This window comes from Pipistrellus kuhlii, unplaced genomic scaffold, assembly GCF_014108245.1.
Source record: "Pipistrellus kuhlii isolate mPipKuh1 unplaced genomic scaffold, mPipKuh1.p scaffold_m20_p_1, whole genome shotgun sequence".
Taxonomy (NCBI): domain Eukaryota; kingdom Metazoa; phylum Chordata; class Mammalia; order Chiroptera; family Vespertilionidae; genus Pipistrellus; species Pipistrellus kuhlii.
Window position 1 is genome coordinate 52,316,349 of NW_023425404.1, and position 19,557 is coordinate 52,335,905.

The 19,557-nt window shown below is 56.7% G+C and overlaps 1 protein-coding gene across 3 annotated transcripts; it reads right to left on the reverse strand.

The window, feature by feature from the left end:
- Positions 1-1,529: 1,529 nt before the first annotated feature.
- On the reverse strand, positions 1,530-19,513 carry TYRO3 (TYRO3 protein tyrosine kinase). Of its 3 annotated transcripts, XM_036445345.2 has the most exons (19): positions 19,179-19,513; positions 17,403-17,586; positions 17,095-17,195; positions 16,196-16,366; positions 14,620-14,706; positions 13,772-13,887; positions 11,616-11,793; positions 10,877-11,022; positions 10,224-10,368; positions 9,548-9,677; positions 9,366-9,466; positions 9,000-9,095; positions 8,575-8,655; positions 8,073-8,165; positions 7,600-7,721; positions 7,108-7,217; positions 6,783-6,942; positions 6,457-6,593; positions 1,530-2,958 (listed from the first exon to the last, which is right to left on the reverse strand). In XM_036445345.2, exons 1-19 carry the CDS (start codon positions 19,273-19,275, stop codon positions 2,568-2,570), a joined length of 2,646 nt encoding a protein of 881 aa, XP_036301238.1. In that variant the 5' UTR covers positions 19,276-19,513; the 3' UTR covers positions 1,530-2,567. The 3 variants fall into 3 exon arrangements, with proteins under 3 accessions (XP_036301238.1, XP_036301247.1, XP_036301257.1); XM_036445354.2 differs by lacking the exon at positions 8,575-8,655 and having other exon boundaries at positions 19,179-19,376; XM_036445364.2 differs by lacking the exon at positions 14,620-14,706 and having other exon boundaries at positions 19,179-19,375.
- Between the last annotated feature and the right edge of the window lie 44 nt (positions 19,514-19,557).

Genomic DNA, 19,557 nt, shown 5'->3' on the forward strand with positions numbered 1-19,557 from the left:
ATCTGCACTGATTTAATTACTGGTAGATAACTCCCACACACTCATTTCAGAACTCCTGTACGTTTTAAAAGGTGCCTACTACTGACTGCTTTCACCCAAAAGATGACATGAGTACAATAGCGCTTCAGGCACTCTCTGGAGCCGTGGGCGGAGGGCGCAGGCTCTGCTCTCTGCCTTCGTGGGTTTGGAGCCTGGATCTGCCCCTCATTAGCTAGACAGGGGTGGGCAACAGCAGGTCTACAGTGGAGCCCACAAACGTTGGTTTGTGAGTTATTGTTTATTGTATTTCAACACTAGTCCTACTTTTGCCAGCTCCTATATAAATAATCTTAGGCAAGTTACTTGGCATTTCTGTCCTATGGGAGGATGGCAATTATGGCCCCACTTTGTAGGAATGCTCTATGTATTAAACGCGATAATATATATGAAGGGCTAGGCACGATGCCTGGCATGTAACAGACCATTAGCGGACAATTATTTGAGTGCAGGCCTTCTCAATCAATAACTCCCAAACACTGCTTCACAGATAGTCATTACCTGCAGTTGAGTAACATCACAGAAAACATTCCAAAAGCCACGTTCCTGGACTCAATTCAGGTGTCGTGATAGAGGTGACAGCCAGGATCTGGAGCACCGGCAGCAGGTTTTTCAGGATATTTGCTTTCAGAAGCCGCTGTCTGGCTCCCTCACCTTTAGCCCGCCCACTTTCCCACAGCTCAGCAGAGCGGGGCGCTTCTCACGCCTCCTGCTGCGCTTTCCCAGGAGCCGGCTCTAAACGCTTCTAAACTAAAAACCTCAGGTGGAAATACTTGCACGCAAGCTCCATTCTCTTATTTCTAATCCTCAGGAGGCTCAATAGTCTCTTTCCCACTTCTTCCCAGATTCCTTTGATAGTCTTCCAGGCAGCAGTGTAAAGGTGAGAACAAAGTCTCCACCCCGAGGAGAGGAGGCAAAGTCTGACAGAGGAGAAGGCAGCCAAGGCTGTCTTTTCATCCTTGTTCCAAGATGAAGAACTTTTTCTAGGCCTGGCCCTAGGACCAGCAGCACTGTAGCACTATTTTTTTTGTTGTTGTTGAGAAAAACATTGATTTGTTGTTCCACTTATTTATGCCTACATTGGTTCATTCTTGTGTGTGCCCTGACCAGGGATCGAACCTCTAACCTTGGAGTAGCAGGATGACGCTCTAACCCACTGAGCTACCCAGCCAGGGCAAAACATTTGCATGTTCAAAAGGTGGTTATTTCCAGGTAGTAGGATATAGGTATTTAGCATTATTTAAATGATTTTCTGCATTTTCCCCATTGCCTACAATGACTATCATCTTTCCTATACAATTCTTTGGGGTCTTCTCTAATTTCAAAAGCAGTCTGTGCTCAACGCAGAAAAACTTGGGAAGCCTCCTCAATCACGTCATGTGAAGATAACAGCTGTTAACATTTTGGCATATGTCTTTCCAGACTTTTTTCCTACGTAGAGTTGCTTCATTTTTGTGATCTGGGGGAAAAGTAAACATTTAAGAGACAAAGCCTTGGGTCTTTAGTCTTCAATTTTATTTCTGGTTTTAAAGAGCATCTAACAGTGTGGAAACGCTCCTAACGCAGGGGCCACCCATGCACTCTCCCAGCCAGGACTGGGGTCCAGGCTCCAGCACCCCCCCTCCCCCACATCAGCTATCGGCGTTTTCCCTCCATCCCTGGAGACCTGGGACAGAAGAGGGTCCCCAGGGAGAGGAAACATTGGGACTGAGGGGCGCTGTGAGGATTGGGCTCAGACACAGCTGCCTTTGTTAGCCTTAGGGTGTGTGGGGGTCTGGTAGCATGCTCAGACACTATAAGAGGGCATGGAGAGGGGCTCCTGGTCTCCTCTCTGGCCTCACCCATTCCCGGGCAAGCCCTACAGCACCCCTTCTTGCTAGGCTCGGGGCACTGCCTGTAGAAACTGGGCAAACTGTAGCCTGTGGTTATCCAGGAGGCCTTGCTGTGACCTGGTCAGCTGCACTTTACTTCGAGCCTAAGCAGGGTTGGTAAGCAGGAAGGTGACCTGAGAGTGTCCCACCGCCTCCCACCATAGGGCTTAGGTCCTGACTGTACCAACCCCGTACCCTCACCTAGAGGGGAACAGCACAATGGTACCTCTGTGAGGAGGGCAAACCTGGGCCTCCAGGCCAGAAACACCACGACGCATGCGCTTAGGCAGGAGGGGCAGCTCAGTCGGGAGAGTACTAGCAGGGGCCCACAGGGCGAGATATACTCTCCTCCAACTCCTCTCCACACCCATGGTAACCATGGAAACATAACCACCCCCTCCTGCCAGCTGCCTGGGTTTAGACAACCAGGCTGGCCCACCTCCACCCAGCCAAGGCCTGAACTGAGGAGACCAGACAGACTGGCCACAGAGTGGCTGCAGGAAGAACTGGGATTGGGTGATTTGGTCAGTCCAGACTTCCAGCACAGCGTGGGAAGACTACCACAGGAGCCTCCGCCCTTCGCTGCCTGGGCTGGGGTCAGATGGGGCTAGGTTAGCCAGCAGAGCCGGCCGCGTGGCCCCGGGTGCCCTCTGCCTGGGGCTAACAGCTACTGTGGGGCAGCAGCCCTTGCTGCAGCAGCAGAAGCCTCTGGGACTCGTTGAGGGGGCTTTCTGGCTGCTGCTCCTCCTGCCTGGGCTGCTCAGCTAGCCCTCCAGGGCTGAGGATGTACCGATAGTCACTGGGGGTGCCCCCCACTGCCCCTCCGCCACTGCCATTCTCGGCCCCGCCGCCGGCCTGGGCCCCGCCAGGCAACTCGCGGCTCCCTTCCTCAGCAGGCTCCTCGGCGCCCTCGAGGTTGACGTACAAGGGGTCCCGGCTGGTGGACAGCACGGACAGGTGGCCCAGAATGTTTTCCAGCTCCATTCGCAGGCAGGTGAAGCTTGGGCGCTGCTTGGGGTCGGCACTCCAGCACTGATACATGAGCTCATACCTGGGGCAGACAGAGGGGAGGTGGTCAGGAGCCTGAAGAAAGGGGAAAGGTGGTCCTTTCCTCAGAAGCAGAAGCCCCTAGTCATCTTCAAAATTTTATGTAAGCCGAAACCAGTTTGGCTCAGCGGATAGAGCGTAGGCCTGCGGACTGAAAGGTCCCGGGTTCGATTCCGGTCAAGGGCATATACGTTGGTTGCAGGAACATCCCCAGTAGGGGGTGTGCAAGAGGCAGCTGGTCGATGTTTCCCTCTCATCGACATTTCTAGCTCTCTCTCTCTCCCTTCCTCTCTGTAAAAAAAATCAATAAAATATACTTTAAAAAATTTATTTAAAAAAATTTTTTATTTAACATCTTCATATAGCCCTAGCTGGTTAGGCTCAGTCAATAGAGTGTCAGCTTGCAGACTGAAGGGTCCAGGGTTCGATTCTTGGTTGCAAGCTCCTCCCCAACCCAGGCCCTGATCGGGGCTCATGCAAGAGGCAACCAATCAATGTGTTTCTCTCAGATGGATATTTCTCTCTATCTTTCCCTCTCTCTCCCACTCTCGCTAAAATTCAATGGAAAAATATCCTTGGGTGAGGATTAAAAACAAACAAATAAAAACACCTTCATGTATAGGGCTTACCATGTGTCAGGAACTCTTCTAAGTAGTTTATATTTATTATTATTTTTTTTTAATGCAAGAGGTTTTGAATTCTTCGTGTTTTTCTTTAAATATATTTTAAAATATTTATTTCAGAGAAGAAGGAAGAGGGAGAGGGGGAGAGAGAGAGAAAGAGAGAGAGAGAAGAAACATTCATGATGAGAGAGAATCATGGATTGGTTGCCTCCTGCATGTCCCCTGCTGGGGATCGAGCCCACAACCCGGGCATGTGCCCTTCACCGGAAATCAAACCATGACCTCCTGGTTCCTAGGTCGACGCTCAAACTCTGAGCTACGCTGGCTGGGCTATATTTATTATTTAATTACCCAATTTCCACACTGGTAAAGTAGGAATTTACCAATGTGGAAATTGGGGCACAGAGAGGTTAAGAACCTGGACGAAGGTCACACAGGTGGAAAGTAATGAAGCTGCAATTGGGAGCCAGGTGGGTTGGCCCCAGAGTCCCTCCTATTCAGTCTTGGGAGGAAGTACTAAGAGTTTTTGTCCGGTAGAACACAGCCAGGAATGTAGATTGGGCAGCCACGTTTTGTCCTAAATCCTCACCCATTCAGGCAGTCTTAAATCTCTTTGTTCAAGGAATACCTTTGAGAATCTGAGAAAAGCTTCCAGCCCTCTTGCGGACAGGAACACTTTTGACACACAATTTCAGGAACCTTACAGGTTCCCTGAGGCCTTACCCTGTGCCTAGGGCATGCCTCAGGCTGAGGAGGAAAAAAGAGGAGGAAAAAACACAAAAAAACACTAAGGAGAAGGGGCTGAGACCAGATTAGTCGGAGACAACAAATGCCTGACTCTCTGGCTGTTTCCACAATAAAAGTTCCAGTCACTCCCCACACACCAGCCTTCCTGACAGGGCCCCCAACGATGGGGGGCGGGGGGTCATGCCAGACACCGAGTAGGCCGTGGGAATGGTCCAGGGCCATGGGTCCGTGTCCAGGCTGGGACACATTGTCAGAGCTTTGCCAGGAGCCAACTGGCGCCTGTCCACCGGGCTGCTGGTGGGAGGCCAGCATCCGCCCACCCTCTATTGACAACATGAGCTCCAGTCCCGGAGACTGAGCCAGGGACTGGTCCCCACTGCCCAGCAGACGCTCTGCAGCTCCAGAGGCCTAGGCAGGCTGCCCCCAAGGGGCAACCCGACCTTCCTGCCCCCGCCATGCCCTGAGCTCTGCTGAATGAATAGGGGGGTAGGGCCGGGTTCATGACTCAGATTTCTCTCTCACACAGTCCAGGCTCAGGGCATGGGCCCACTGCCTAGAGAAAGAGGACCTCGCCATTCAGGCTGAATCTTCCTCTACCCGTCCATGTTCTTGGACTGCTAGAGGTCCAACTCCACAGCAAGAAATAGAGGTAATCCTCCTCTCCTCCTACGAGGAAAAGATTATTTTTAACCCCATTTCGTAGTTGAAGGACTGGCGTTGAAGAGGTTAAGTAATATGATCAAAGTCACACAGCTATTAAGTGGATGAATTGAAGCTTGAACCTAGACCTCTGTCATTTTAGAATAGGTGCTTCTTAAACATGATGCTAGCCCTAGCTGGTTTGGCTCAATAGATAGAGCATCAGCCTGAGGACTGAAGGGTCCCAGGTTCGATTCCGGCCAAGGGCACATGCCTGGGTTGCAGGCTCAATCCCCAGTAGGGGGCATGCAGGAGACAGCCAATCAATGATTCTCTCTCATCATTGATATTTCTCTCTCTCCCTCTCCCTTCCTCTCTAAAAAAAAAAAAAAAAAATACATTTAAAAGGAAAAAAAAAAGCTGCTATGATTTCTCTGCTCTAGTGTTATCTCCTCACCCCATGTAAGCCAGGGTCTTCCTGGGCCCCCAGAGGACCTTTCACTAGTACCAGTGGGAGGGAGTCCCCTCACTCCCTCTACCTTCCTCCAGGCAGGGAATGTGACAGACTTAGCAGTTTCCGGGCCTGTGCAGCCCTCTCTGGGGAGGGCACGATCGCCGGCCAGGAGCTTTCCTCACACTGGCTGGGGCTGCGCAGGAGGGGGAGAGGGGAAAGCGACAGGGAAACCCGCACTGACCGCGGCTCAGGCCTGTAACTCTGCCTTCAGGGCTCCTGGTTCTTCCTGGAAGCTGGGGAAAGCAGAGTAACAGAGAAAGGCTAGAGCAAGAAAGGTGAGGTGGGCCTTAACTGGTTTGGCTCAGTGCATAGAGCGTCTGCCTGCAGACCGAAGGATCCCTGGTTCAGTACCTTGGTTGTGGGCACATTCCCAGTGGGGGGGGGGGGGGGGTGCAGGAGGCAGCCGAATCCATGATTTTCTCTCATTGATGTTTCTAACTCTCTATCCCTCTCCCTCCCCTCCGTAAAAAAAAAAAAAAAAAAAAAAAAAAAAAGAAATATGAGCCAAAACCGGTTTGGCTCAGTGGATATAGAGCGTCAGCCTGCGGACTCAAGGGTCCCAGGTTCGATTCCAGTCAAGGGCATGTACCTTGGTTGTGGGCACATCCCCAGTGGGGGGCTGCAGGAGGCAGCTGATGGATATTTCTCTCTCATCAATGTTTCTAACTCTCTGTCCCTCTCCCTTCCTCTCTGTAAAAAAATCAATAAAATATATATATATATATATACACATTTTTTTTTAAAAAGAAATATGAGATGGGAAAGGAGGAAAGAAAGGAAACAAGAGGGGTGGTAGATAAAAAAAGAAGTTTAGGGTAAAGGTCAGTCTTCCCTGAACAATAAGGACATTTCCAAAAAAGAAAGAAAGAAAAGATCTAATTGAGGTTCTGAGCTGTCTCTGGCCCAGCAGCTGTGATGGTGCCATCAGCTGAAACCCCAAATTCCCGTTGCTTCCAGAACCCCCTTCCCGGGCACTTACACCTCCTCCGTACAGTCCGGAGGCTGTTTCAGGCGGTTCCCGCCGATGAGGTAGTTGTAAATCTCCGCGTTCTCGATGCCAGCATAGGGCGTCTGTCCGCGCGTCATGATCTCCCACATGGTCACCCCAAAGGCCCACTGGGACAGAAGGGGGCGAGGAGGAGAGGTGTCACAGGCTTCCTGAGCCAGGCAGAGCCCGGGGGCTCAGGGGTCTCACACAGCCAGCCCAGGCCCAGAGCGCCAACCGGGCCGGGCCTGGAGGGTCGGCCCACACACTAGCCCACACCACTGGCGTCCCCACCGAGCTCCCTGCGCCACCAGACCCACCACGTCACTGTGCACCGTGTACAGGTTGTCCGCCAGGCTCTCCAGGGCCAGCCACTTGACAGGCAGTTTGGAGGCACAGCCCTGACGGTAATAATCCCCGCTATAGATCTTCCGAGAGAGTCCAAAGTCGGCCACACACACCGTCATGTCTTCTGCCAGCCTGTGAGGAGGATTGAAGGGTGGAGTCGTGCTGGCAGCCTCACCAAAGCCAGGGCATCTCTGTTCCCAAGCTGTCTCTTTGCACAGCAGTTACTGGCCCAGGCAAGAGCTGCCGGTTAGCCAGCACCAGCCACTCCCTCCCACCCCGAGCCGGGAATTCACATACATGCAGTTCCGAGCAGCCAGGTCTCGGTGAATAAAGTTCCGGGAGCTCAGGTACTCCATGCCACAGGCAATGTCCACCATGAACCGAATCAGGGTCTGCAGGGGCAGGATCTGGTGGGCAGACAGAGCACGCTCAGGTTGGATCTGTCCGGCCAGTCGGCGCAGGATACATGGGGATCCGTGGCCAGAAAGCCTAGACTCTCCTTGGAATGACTTAAAGGAAGGGGACAGAGGGGCTTCCCAAAGCAAGGAAGCTTTGGCAAACCTTCCAGAGCGCCCAGGAGTCAAGACTGCCCTGATCTGGAGCCTCACAGGTCTCTTCTACAAAGTCCTTGCCCCGCCTAACATTCCCAGCAAGGATAAAAAGAGTCAAACTCAGGGCTCGCCTTCTCCCACCCAGCTCACCGGGCCCTCCCCACCCCGACAGCCTCTTCCACGGGGGTCTCTGTCCCTTCCTGACTCCTGGCCACCCCCCCCCCCCCCCCGCACTCACAAAGGGGTTCTCCCCGATCCGCGAGGCGAGCAGGAAGGCGTGCAGGTCCCCGTGCTTCATGAAGGGCAGGATGACCATGGGGATGGGGAGGCGGCCTTTGGCCCTGCTGCGCAGGCTGACCCCTGGGAAGAGGGGAGAGTCGGGAGGGCGGCACACCATCGTCAGAGGATGGCTCAGGTGTCTGCGTGAGCCCTTCCCTGCTGGGTCCTGTCTCTAGCCCTGACTCTGCTACCTCTTGCCCCACAAGCTTCATCCTGGCTGGTGACTACCTAGGATGAACTGTGGCTGCTCCTGGATCTCCGGGGCGTCTTCTCTGTCTTCCTCCTTTGGGGCAGGACCTGGAGTCTGATCACACTTCAGCCAGGACCTCCTGGCCGCTTTGCCATCTGCTCACTAACCAGGGGAGTCTGACCGCCCCTCCCACAGGCTGTCCTCCCGCCGCTCTGTGTACCCGCCTCCCCTGAGAAGCTCACCAACAAGCTTGGCCACATGCGGGTGGTCAAACTCCTTCATGCACGCCGCTTCCCTGAGGAACTCTTCAATGTCGCTCGAGGCGATGATGTCCGCTGCGGGGAAAGGGTGGGAGGGAGGGATGGAGGAAGCTACGGCCCCATTCTGACCCAAGGCTCCTAGGCCTTGTCTTTCAGATGTCCTGGGCTTCGCAGGGGCAGGGGAAACCCTGCTACCGGAGTGGTGCTACCGAAGTCTCTCCACTTGCTGATGCCTCTCACTGGACAGCCCAGCAGCTCGACCAACCACAGCTCTCATCCCTCTGAGGGAGCTGACAGCAGAGAGCAAAGGCTGAGGCATGGATGTGTGTGGGTTCATGTCTGTGAATTATTCACGCGGCATCCCAGTCAGTGCCAGCTCCTCTTGGGAAGTCTGAGGGCCCAGCAGAGCCTGGTTCAGGGCTGGCCACCCCCCCTCACCCTCCCACGTGGTGCCTTCACGCCCCACGCACTGTTCTCCACTCACCTTTCAGCATCTTTACAGCCACCTTCACAAAGGAGCCGTCCTCCTGCTTCAGCTGGGCCTCCCGCACCGAGCCAAACTCCCCTACAAGCCAACCCAAACGATGGTGAGCCCCCTCACCCTCCTGCCCTCCGCCCGCACCCCTCCCAGGAGGCCCTCTCTAGGGGTACAAACTGGTTAGACTCTGGGGCCATCGGCGGAGGCTCCCTCTTCCGCAGCCAAAGCAAAGTATGCTCGGAGTAACTCCTCATCAGCACTCCTCGTCCCCGGCTACCATTCCCTAAAGAATCCCACACTCAGGCGTTTATAAGCGTATCCTGTTTACAGGAGCCAACCGAAATCCACACCCTCAAGGTGACGGGAGCAACCAAGCACGCCCAGACCGGGTAACCTCCACTCACCCCAACCCCTGCCCGCACCCCAAATACCTTTGCCCAACATCCGGCCCAGGGTGAACTGCTGCTCCGGGATGAGCACATCCTCCAGCTTGTCCTTCAGCTCATCACTGATGCCCAGGCTCTCCACTGACGGGGAGGGGGTGGTGAGGAAGGAGAGGGACCTCCCTGGTTCCCAGTCCCAAACCCAGCGTGCCTCCTACACCCGACTCCACCCACGGGGCAGACGCGAGCTCTCCCAGCGCCAGAATGACAGCCTCCACAGGGTAAGGCCCGCGTGCCTTTTCCATGCCGTGTCCTCGGCCCTCACCAAGGTTCAGACACACAGGCCAAATGAATGAATCAGGAGAAGGAACACCCGACAGCCCACTCTTCCCTCGAATGATTCCCGCCACTCACGCGTGGCCTCAATGCGCTCAGGCCTTTCCCGGTTGAAGGACCGGGCTGCCCGGAAGTGAACAGCTGGCTCCCCTCCGGCCATGACACTGTCAAAGGCTTGCCTAAAGGGAAGCCCAGGGTATAGGGTCAGCCCCAAGGCCCGCCAGTCATCACCTTCCTCTCCCTGTGTCCCCACCTCTTACCCAAAACGTGTCTCCTTCCGCCTCTTTCGAAGCAGGATGAGGGCCAGGGCAGCGGCCGTCACCAGGGCTGTCAGCACGCCCAGGACCACCGGCACCCAGGACGTTCGGCTGTGCGGGGGGCCGTGCTGGCCTGCGGGAGACAGCGCATGAGGGAGGCTGGCACCAAGGAGTCCCTTTAGAACTTTCTGACGATGGCCATCCGGCCTGGACCAGAGATTCCCTTAACTCAGTGGCCGGCAAACTCATTAGTCAACGGAGCCAAATATCAACAGTACAACGACTGAAATTTCTTTTGAGAGCCAGATTTTTTAAACTTAAACTATATAGGTAGGCACATTGTTATTAACTTAATTAGGGTACGTGGTATTTTGTGGAAGAGCCAAACTCAAGGGGCCAGAGAGCCGCATGTGGCTCGTGAGCCGTGGTTTGCCGACCACGGCCTTACACCTGAGCAGAAAAAGGCCGCAAAGGAAGACCTGAGCGATCCTACCCTGTGAGCGACAGGCCCTGGTATTGGGCTCTAAAGCACAACCAGAGAAGGAGATCCAGCTTAAATGTCAACCCTAGCCTCAGCTGCTTGACTTGAGTCTTTGGGGCTGTTGGGAGGGAAGGTGCTGCCGGCCCCCTAGGCGCCCTTGAAGGCTCCCATCCTGCCCCCTCTCTGGATGGGCCTCACCTGCATGGTCATGAGAAGAGACCACCAGTGGCTGACTCCAGGGCCCACAGCCAACGGCATTGGACACGCACACACGCACAACCAGGTCCTTCTGAGGATCCCAGACGGTCAAGTTGGCCCAGGTCCCTTCCACCATCAGTTCACCCTGCAGCCAAGAAAAGCCCCCAGCCCACACTGAGTCAGAAAAAAGGCTTCCAATGGGCCCACGGGCAGAAAAAGGTCTCGCTAGGAACAGGGGAGCCTAGGGGCACTGCGGGGGATGGGGGACCTTATCACATTCCTGCTCAAGGCGGCAGAGGCCTCTCCCAAACAAACAAGGCTCAGTCCCTGGAATGCAGGGGTGGGGGATGGGAGGGAACTGGGCTGCGGATAAAAAGGCCTTATCTGGGCCCTCCCCCCAGTTGGTGAAGAAATGTGCTTCCTGCTTTACATACAAAGTAGCCAATGGATGCAACCCTAACAGGAAGCACAATCCAATAAGAGGTGCAGCCTGCAGGGAAGGTGGGAGGAGCAGGCTTCCAGGGTGGGGGAGGCCCAGGCCTACCAAGGACAGCCATTCTGAAGCCAAAGGCCCTGGAGCCCTCAGGGGCGGTTCTGTTCACCTAGAGAGGGAGGCTCGGGTCTTCTTCCCTTACCTGGGTGCCTTCCCTTACCTGGGTGCCGTTGTCTTGAACCCAGGACAGTTTATAGGGTCCCAGAGGGCTTTCGGAAGGGCCCTCGGCGATCACTTCTTCCCACTCCAGGATGAGACCTGCGTCTGTGCGGATAGCGTGGAGGTTCTGGGGAGCGCTGGCCGGGGCTGTGCCCAAAAAGAGAAGGTTGCTAAGAGCCCTGCCCTTCCCACCATCACCATCCCACTGAGCCAACTCCCACAAACTCAGCAGTTAAGAGATCAGCAGGCGGGGGAGAGCTTGTCTCCCAGTCCTCACTGCTTCGCCCATGTCCTGGGGAGGAGGCTTAGCAAGGGCAGCACCCTGCTAGGCAGAGTGTCCTCTGAGTACTCCCCTGCCACAGTCCAGCCTGCCTCCTGGCGTTGCTAAGGAGCTCCAAACAAGCTCCTGCCATGGGGTCCTTGCACTCCTTGTGCCCGCTTCCCGCAGTGATATTCCCGCAGTGATATTCCCCCAGCGTGGCTCCTTCCCTGGGCCCTCTCTGTATCTGCTCTTATCTACTTTGCTCCTTGGCTCCACTCACTAGAACTAGAGCCGCATGGGATGGGGGTAAGATTTATCTAGTTCATAAGTTTGCTGCTGGCACTCAGTGTTTGCCAACAGATGCAAAAAGCTTGCTCTCTGGTAGCTCCTCTTCCAGGCAACTCCATCCAGAACTGGAGCTGACGAGGTCCTTCCCCCACTCCAGCCCTGACCGGCCACTGCTCCGGAAGTCCCTTACCTAGACCCTTTGTCCGAAAGGGCACCCAGTCAGCGTATGGAGAAGGCCCCAAGGCATTGGCACAGCGCACCCTGAGGCTGTAGTTGGTAGCAGGTGCCAGGTCGCGGAGAAGGCAGGTAAAAGGTGGCACAGGGACCACGACAGCCAGGACCTCCCAGCCTCCTGGGGCCTGCGTCACCTAGAGAAAAGCAGAAAACTAATAATGGAGAGGGAGACAAAAGGTGGGAGAGGTATGCGGATAGGTGGGGAGACTTGAGCTAATGCCTCCTCTAAGTCTATCACAAACACTTGTCACCCACCCCTTCCCACCAGCCCCCCTCCAATACCACACCAGGTTCCACACCGCCCGCCACGCCTTTGCAAATGCTATTCCCTTGGTTTAGAATGACCTGCTCGTCCTAGCAAAGTCCAACTCGTCCTTTAAGACAACTCAGACACCACTTTCTCTGTGAAAGCCTTTCCCGGGTCCTCCAGAAAATTCACGCCCCTTTGTGCATAACTTTGTTAGAGTAGTTACCACTTGTTGGTGTGCCAGCCAGCTCACAAGCTCAGAGCTTCTCAAGGGCAGAGTAGCTGGGAGCCCAGGGACACTGTGAACCAGGCCTTCACCTGCCATTTTGGGAGCCCGTGGCAACAGCACAAATGGAGATCCTTATGGCTAAATATTTAAATGTTATAAATCAGCCCTGACTGGTTTGGCTCAGTGGATAGAGCGTCGGCCTTCAGACTGAAGGGTCCCAGGTTCGATTCTAATCAAGGACATGTACCTTGGTTGCAGGCACATCCCCAGTGGGGGGAGTGCGGGAGGCAACTGATGGATGTTTCTCTCTCTCATCAATGTTTCTAGCTCTATCCCTCTTCCTTCCTCTCAGTGAAAAATCAATAAAATATATATTCTTAAAGTAAATGTTATAAAACAACAAATTATTAAATAAAGTATTTCTTAATATACTGACAAACAAAGCTTCAAATCAACCTGGAAGGTCAGGTTGGCATTTATAATCCTCCAAACCTTTGGACTCCCAAGCCAGAATGCAGTGGCACAAGATCTGTACCGTGAGGGTATCAGGTGCATGGGTGTGGAAATACTGCCTGCATGCCCATCCCCCATAAATGGCTGCCCTTGGACATGGAGGTGCACACACCATACCCTCCCAAGGGTGCAGCAAGGAAGGGTGCAGCCCACACAGGTCCGGGAGCAGACTTGCCATAAGACAAGAAATCCTGAGTGTCTAGGATATGGTATGCTATGGGGAGAGGAGAAGGTGTCCTCATGATCTAGACAGACATGTCCCACTTGCCCAGGAGGAGGGGTGAAGGGGTGCGGCTAAAGGAGGGCCAGAGAGGGTCCTCTAAATGGTGGAGCCCAGAGCAAGGGCCTCTCCTGGGGGAACTGCCTTAAACAGTTTCAAAAGTGCTCATTACCTTTAAAAAAAAGAATAATAATTTTATTCATTTCCTTATTTTGTTAATCCTCACCCAAGGATATTTTTTCCATTGATTTTTAGGGAGAGTAGAAGAGAGAAAGGCAGAGAGAAGCATGGATGTGAGAGAAACACACTGATTGGTTGCCTCCTGCAAGAGCCCCAACCAGGACCTGGGCCGGGGAGGAGCACCAAAATCGAACCCGGGACCCTGTGGTCAGCAGGCCGAGGCTCTACCCACTGAACCAAACTGGCTAAGGCTCATTACCTTTTGCGTAAACATCCGAAAGTAAACCTGCATCACCGCTTGTTTTCAGGATCACCTTACCCAGGTTTTCCACTTTCTGGGGCTTAGAATCCCTCCTCGTCCCCTTGTTCCCTTTGGCACGACTGAGGGGGTGAGGCATGAGAGTGCAGTTATCAGATAAATCAAAGGTTTGGGTTTAAAGGTTTGGGTTTTCGTCAACGTAAGAAAAACCCTTCCAGACACCCCAAATCTACTCTAGTGATTTGCTTTCCAGCCTGAGGAATGCATGAATTTCAGCCAACTGCAGTCACACGGTTGCAGGAGCATCTTACGATAACAGGTAAGGGAACAACAACGCTTAACTAGAGCTGGAGGCCACGCCCCATGGGCAAGTCTAGCGTATCTACTGTGATACCACTGTCCACCAAGTCGGCCAGAAGGAGCTCGGCATGGCCAGGAGAGCCTGGCCCCCCCTCTCCGTTTACCTGGACTGTACAGGATTGCAGCACAGCTCTGCCATCAGCACCCGGCGTCCAGGCCACACTAGCATTGCTGCTGGAGAGCTTTGTCACGGTGATGTTGAAGGGGGCTGCGGGCAGTGCTGTGGATGGGAACGCAGAGTCAGGGCCCTGGAGTTCGGTGCCCAGGAAGGATGTGAGAGAAGGGGACAAAAGGTATGGGCGTCAAGCCTTGAGTCCCTCCCTAGGATCTGCCCCTCTTAAAGCCAGCATTCCCAGGACCACAGTAATAGACAGGCCAAGCCACCAGCAGGAGACAGATGCTCATACCCAGGAATGTGCCTAGGCTGTGGCGAGAGGCTACCTCTGTCTGATCAAGGAAAGAGATAAGATCATGGGAGTGGGGGCGGGGGCGTGAGGTTTTGGGAGAGCAAGTCGCTGCAGCCGCAGCCCAGCGGATTCCCTCCCTCTGTGCAAACCAGCCCTTTGGGTCTCCTCTATCATCCTGCCAGGCCGTTTCCCCCTCCCCCGCTCCCGCCACATGGGGCTGGCAGAAACACGGTTGGGCATGAGCCTTGACCATCTCCTGCTGGCTCCCTCTCTCCCTCCTCCCAAGCGCTCTGCTTCAAGATGGGAAATCTGCCGTGACGTCAGGTTTCTATTCTCATTTCAGCCTCAGCAGGGTCTCAGGTGCTCCCACAAGGAATGGAGCTGTGCCAATTAACCCCTCATCCTCAGCTCCCAGCAGGACTGAGAAGAGCTGGAACACCAGATGATTCTGCCTTCCCCCATGGTGGGGAGGGGGGTATCACGGGGGGGGGGGGTGTCCTGAAAAGGCCCTGCCTCACCTACCCCTCTCCCACCAGCCCTCCTACCTTGGAGCCGGACCGTGGCTGGGCGGGAAGAGGCCAGGCCCTTCCGGTTGTGAGCTTCACAGGAGAACACAGTGCTCTGGGTCACCCCTGGGGCCAGAAAACCTCAGTCAGCCCCCTCCCACCTGCCAAGCAGCAACTCCCATTCAGCCCGGGATCGGGACCGGGAAGGTGGCCACTTAGGCAGGAAGACCTTCCAGCTACAGGAAGGGGCTAGAGAGTGGGGTAGGCAGAGGGAACAGGGGACTTTGGAGTTTTATGAGCCTGGGGCTCCGTCTTCTCATCTCCCTGTTGGGAGACCGGTGAGGACCCAATGACGTCAAGTGCAGAGCACACAGTAAGCGCTTGAGAAATGCTATCCCATCCCTCCCACCTCCAGCCCGGCTCCCGGAGGAGACAGCACAAGACTGCCTCCCTTCCCCGTCACTCCTTTACTGCGCATTCCAGAGCCCCTCTGTTTGCTCTGCCTGCGGCTGCTGTGTTTGCAGATGCTTTGCCCTGTGATGGCTCTCAGCTCCTTGTGCAGGTGTCTCGTCTCTCATTCCTTGGGGGCCGGACAGATGGTTTCTATTTCTCTTGTTTTTCCCTCCATCCCCTGTAGTGCCTAGCAGTGTGGCGTGTGGAGGAGGAGTTCAGGGAGTGCTTATTTTCAGGCTGGCTGCGGGAGGGTCCCAGCCACCCACACCCCGAGAGAACTGAATCCCAACCTCCCTCCTCATCTGCTCCAGCCCAGCGTCTCCCAAACAAGACCTGCCCTTGTTTCCAACAGGTCCCGCAGTCCGCCTCGTCTCAAGATCCATAGGACTGAGGGACTCGGCAGAGCAGAGCCTGCCCGGCGGAGGAGAGAGGGCGGGGGAGGCAGGGGCATTTCCTGCCAGTATGCGACACGGAGCTCAGACAACAGTCTCTCTGGGCCAGTTCAAGCCTCTACCAGAGACAGTTTCACAGATAAGCGAGCCTCACAGGCACGTGAGGAATGTGCCCAAGGATCTTCCCGGCCAGGTGGATGTGCAGGTGTGGCTGCCACAGGGTAACCGGGCGGAGGTATGCGCAGATACAGTTGTTTAGGAAAACAATGCGAGGGCCATTAGGAGAGGAGGCCCTGCATTTTTTGTGCCGGACTCCCCTCCCCATTTCCCTTCCCCCTGCCGTTCCCAGCTCAGCAGCCTGAGAGGCAGCCTGAGACGAGTCTTCTAGGCCCGTCTGCCAGACACTCCTCCCAGCTCTGCGTGGGCTAGTCCCTGGCTCCATTTCTGGGGAGGACTGAGGGGTGGAGGAAGAATGGACGCCCCTGTTCCCTGCCAATTCATCTCCCAGGGCCAGCTGTACGCAGCCTGCACCGTGGTGAGCCAGGGAGAGAGGCCCCAGCATCCTCCTTAAGCACACCCGGCAGGATGGCCGCTCACGCGCCCACCAGCTGGCCCCGCACACCTGGCTAATGAGCTCAGCAATGGCGCAGCTCCCATACCCGCCACCAGGGTTTGCTCCGGACACTCGCAGCAGCAAACAGGGATTGGAGCAGATGTGAACTCTGCCAGCCCCACCGCCCTCGCTCAGAAGTCCTCCGGAGGTGGCTCACCTGTTACGTTTAAAACAGAAGGGGAGGGAAAAGGGCCCCCAATCTTGGTGCCTCCTCTCCACCAGATAATGGTGACAGGCTCAGGGGGACCCACAGCCTCACAAGACAGCTGGAAGGAGGCGTTGGGCGGCACCGCCAGGTCTTTCGGCTCCACGGTGAAGAACGGCACACCTAGGGAGAGGAGGCGCAGGGAGCGAGCCTTGCCACCTCTCAGCTTCCAACGGGCCCGCACCGCTTCCAACGGTTTACCCTTGAAAGCCCCCACTGCGCAAGCCCCCACAGCCCTGATGGTTGGGTCTCCTGTACAACAGGAGCCCGGCTTGACAGGAGAGCTCTTCTTTGACCCCCCCTCAGGAGTACTGCTTATGCTGTCCCCTTGGGCATGGCAGATTCCCCCTTCCCAGACCTTCGCTGCCAGTCCCTCTCTGAGCAAACAAGGGGGCAGAGGGTGGGGAGCGGGGAGAAGGACAGAGAGGGAGAAGTAGGCGGGAGCTTGAGCTGAGGGCTGCTGGCAGGACCCAGATCCAGTTCAGAGCCCTTTGTTACTTTCTTAGTCACTTTGTTTTCCTGGGCTGAAAAGCTCTGAGCTCCCACAGCTGCGGATCCGTCCTCCCCGCCCCCCTCCCCTTCCCCTTCTGCCCTGGCCACTTGGCAGAACAGGGTCCAGCCCCAGATGGGTGCTTGAGGCTGTTGTTCAGGCAACTGAAACTGACTCGCAGCCCATCCGCGGTGGGTCCTAGATGCCCCTCTGGTTCTCAAATACCCAGATGCCAATGGGTATGATCCTGCGATGTGTGCAGGGGGTGGGTCTGGAGCCTGGTACAGCCAGGCAGCTTTCTTCCATTGAGCTTTCTTCTCCGGAGCTGTGGCCACCGGCAGACAGCCACGTGCCCCCTCACCTTCTACCGTGAGCCACACGGGTGGGGAGATCTCGGTTTTGCCCCCATCTTCCACCTCGCACCAGTACCGGCCTGCATCAGAGCGCTCCACTGACTTCAGGCTGTGGAAACAGGACACCAGGCTCACCTCCCGAGGTCAAGGGGGGCAGCTCTGCCGGGCAGACTCAATGGGCTCAGCCCGCCCTCACTTCTGGAAGTTTCCACAGGTGGCCAAATGAAGAAACCACCGACCTCTGGGCATCAGCATTTGCCCCCAGCTCCCAGTGTCCCCGGGCTGGCATCCCACCCCTTCCCCCGCAGTCCTGCACCTGAGGAAGCCGATCCAGTGCTGCTCGCTGACCGAGACGTACATCTGATTCAAGCCCTGGACCATAGCCCCGTCCTTCATCCACAGTATGTCAGGATCCTCCATCCCCTCCACACTGCAGTTGAGACTCACCGGCTGCCCCTGAGACACTGTCAGCTTCACCGGGGCTCCCATGAGCTTCAGGCCTGTGAGGTGAGGTGGGAAGGAGAATGCTCAGCCCACTTGGGAGGTCCCCCATTTCCGGACAGATCCCCATCCTCTTCTAGAACCTGGCTTGTGTCAGGGGGCTCGCTCTCAGCCGATGGCTGAGGCAGCAGAGGCAGGGCAGCGTGGAGGGGACTTAGACCTGGGCTGTGGGAAGGGGCGTGACAGACTCCCCATTTCTGCCACCACCGAGGTCCCCCATGGCTAAGGAAGCGATCTCTCCCCCATGCCTCCCCCAAACCAAAAAGAAGCCAAGCCAGGCTGAAGCAGTGGGCGTTCCCACATACCTGGGGCAGGTGCTGCCTTGTGACTGCTGTGCCCAGCCAGTTCCCCACCCAAGACGTCAGCCCAGACCTGCACTGCAGCTGGCACCCCGCTCCCCTTACCCCACCCCGGCAAGTGAAAGGAGGCTGAGGAAGGGAAGGAGGAAGGAGGGGGTGCTCCCCCCGAAGTGGAGAACATATGGCTGCAAAACCACGTCAGATCAAACACATGGCAGCCTTCCTGGCAGCCGCCTGCTCTATTAATACCTGAATGTGTGCAGGGGCGAGTGCTGGGAAGGTAGGAGGTGGGGGGTGGGGGCTGAATGGGGAGCCCGAGACCCCTGAACTACTGTCACACCAACAGGAGCCGCCTCTGAGCACGACGCTGTGTGCGTGCACGCGCACTGGCACCTCCTAGGTGTTTTTAGACAGAGAAAGCCATCCGAAACCCCGTCCTGCCTCTTCCTGCCCTTTGCTGTGTGCCTCTACAAATGCTAAACTCTCCGAGACACACACCTTTCAGATACCGGCCACTCCTTCCCTTCCCTTCCCTTCCCTGAGAGGCGGAGTGCACTCTCAAGAGAAGGTGCCAGCTGGGTGGCTGCTGCGCTGGCCTGTGTTTCTTCCTTAACCCTTAATCTGTCAGGATCAGTCACAGGACAGGAAGGGCCACCTCCCACACCCACAGCCGCGCAGCAGTCCCAGGGGTGTGTGGTGTAAACTTGAAGATCGAGTGCTGCAGGGGGCACTCCAGTCAGATGCCTCCGTGGCTATTTGGGAAAACAAGGCTAACCCCCAAAAGACTAGCACCCTCGCCCCAGCCATGCCCTCCAACATCCCCGGCTCCGGGAGGCTCAGTGGGCACAGGAACCAGAGTATGCCCTGACATTTTCTGCGCCCCGGCACCCTCCCGGCCCCTGCACAGGAGTGGCACCTCTTGGGTGCTCAGCCCCAGCCCCTGCCGTTTCAGAGAAAGAGAGACCTCGGTGTGTGGGGTGGGCAGGATGGGGACCCCAGAACCGGGAGGGGAGAGCAAACCACTGGGAACATGGAGAGGGGAGAATCCGGCTGCAATCGCCCCTGCTAGCCAGCACACGGCCCCACTCCCCTCCTTCCCACCCCACCGGAGGAGCCCCGGACCAGAGAAAGTTGGGGGTGGGCGCCCCGAGATCCAACCGCGAACACAGCGCTGCGCCCCAGCCCAGCCCCCCAGCCTAGGCCTTCCAGCGGGGTCCCCCACCCAAACCCCGCTCCCACCCCGGCCGCGCCCCCGCGGCCCTGCCCCCCCCGCCCCCCGCGCCGGCGCCTACCTTCGGCCACGGGCTCGGGGAGCAGCAGAGCGGCCAGACCCGCCAGCAGCGGCAGCGGCGGGAGCCCCGACCGCCCCATGCTCCGCCTCAGCGCCATCGGCGGCGCCGCCGCACCATGCCGGGCCGGGCCCGGAGCGGCCGGAGGCGGGGGAGGAGGAGGAGGAGGGCCGGGAGGAGGGTCCCGGGGGCGGGGGCCGGGGGGCGGGGCTGCAGCCCGGGCCGGAGACCCGCGCCGGGGCGGGGAGCGGCGGCCTGGGTCAGCGGCGCGGGGTCGGCGGGGCTGCTCCGGGGCCACCGCGCTCCTTCCACGGCCGTCGCCGCCGTCGCCGCCGCCGCTGATTCATGTCCTCGGAGCCGCCGCCTCCTCCCGGCCTCCCGC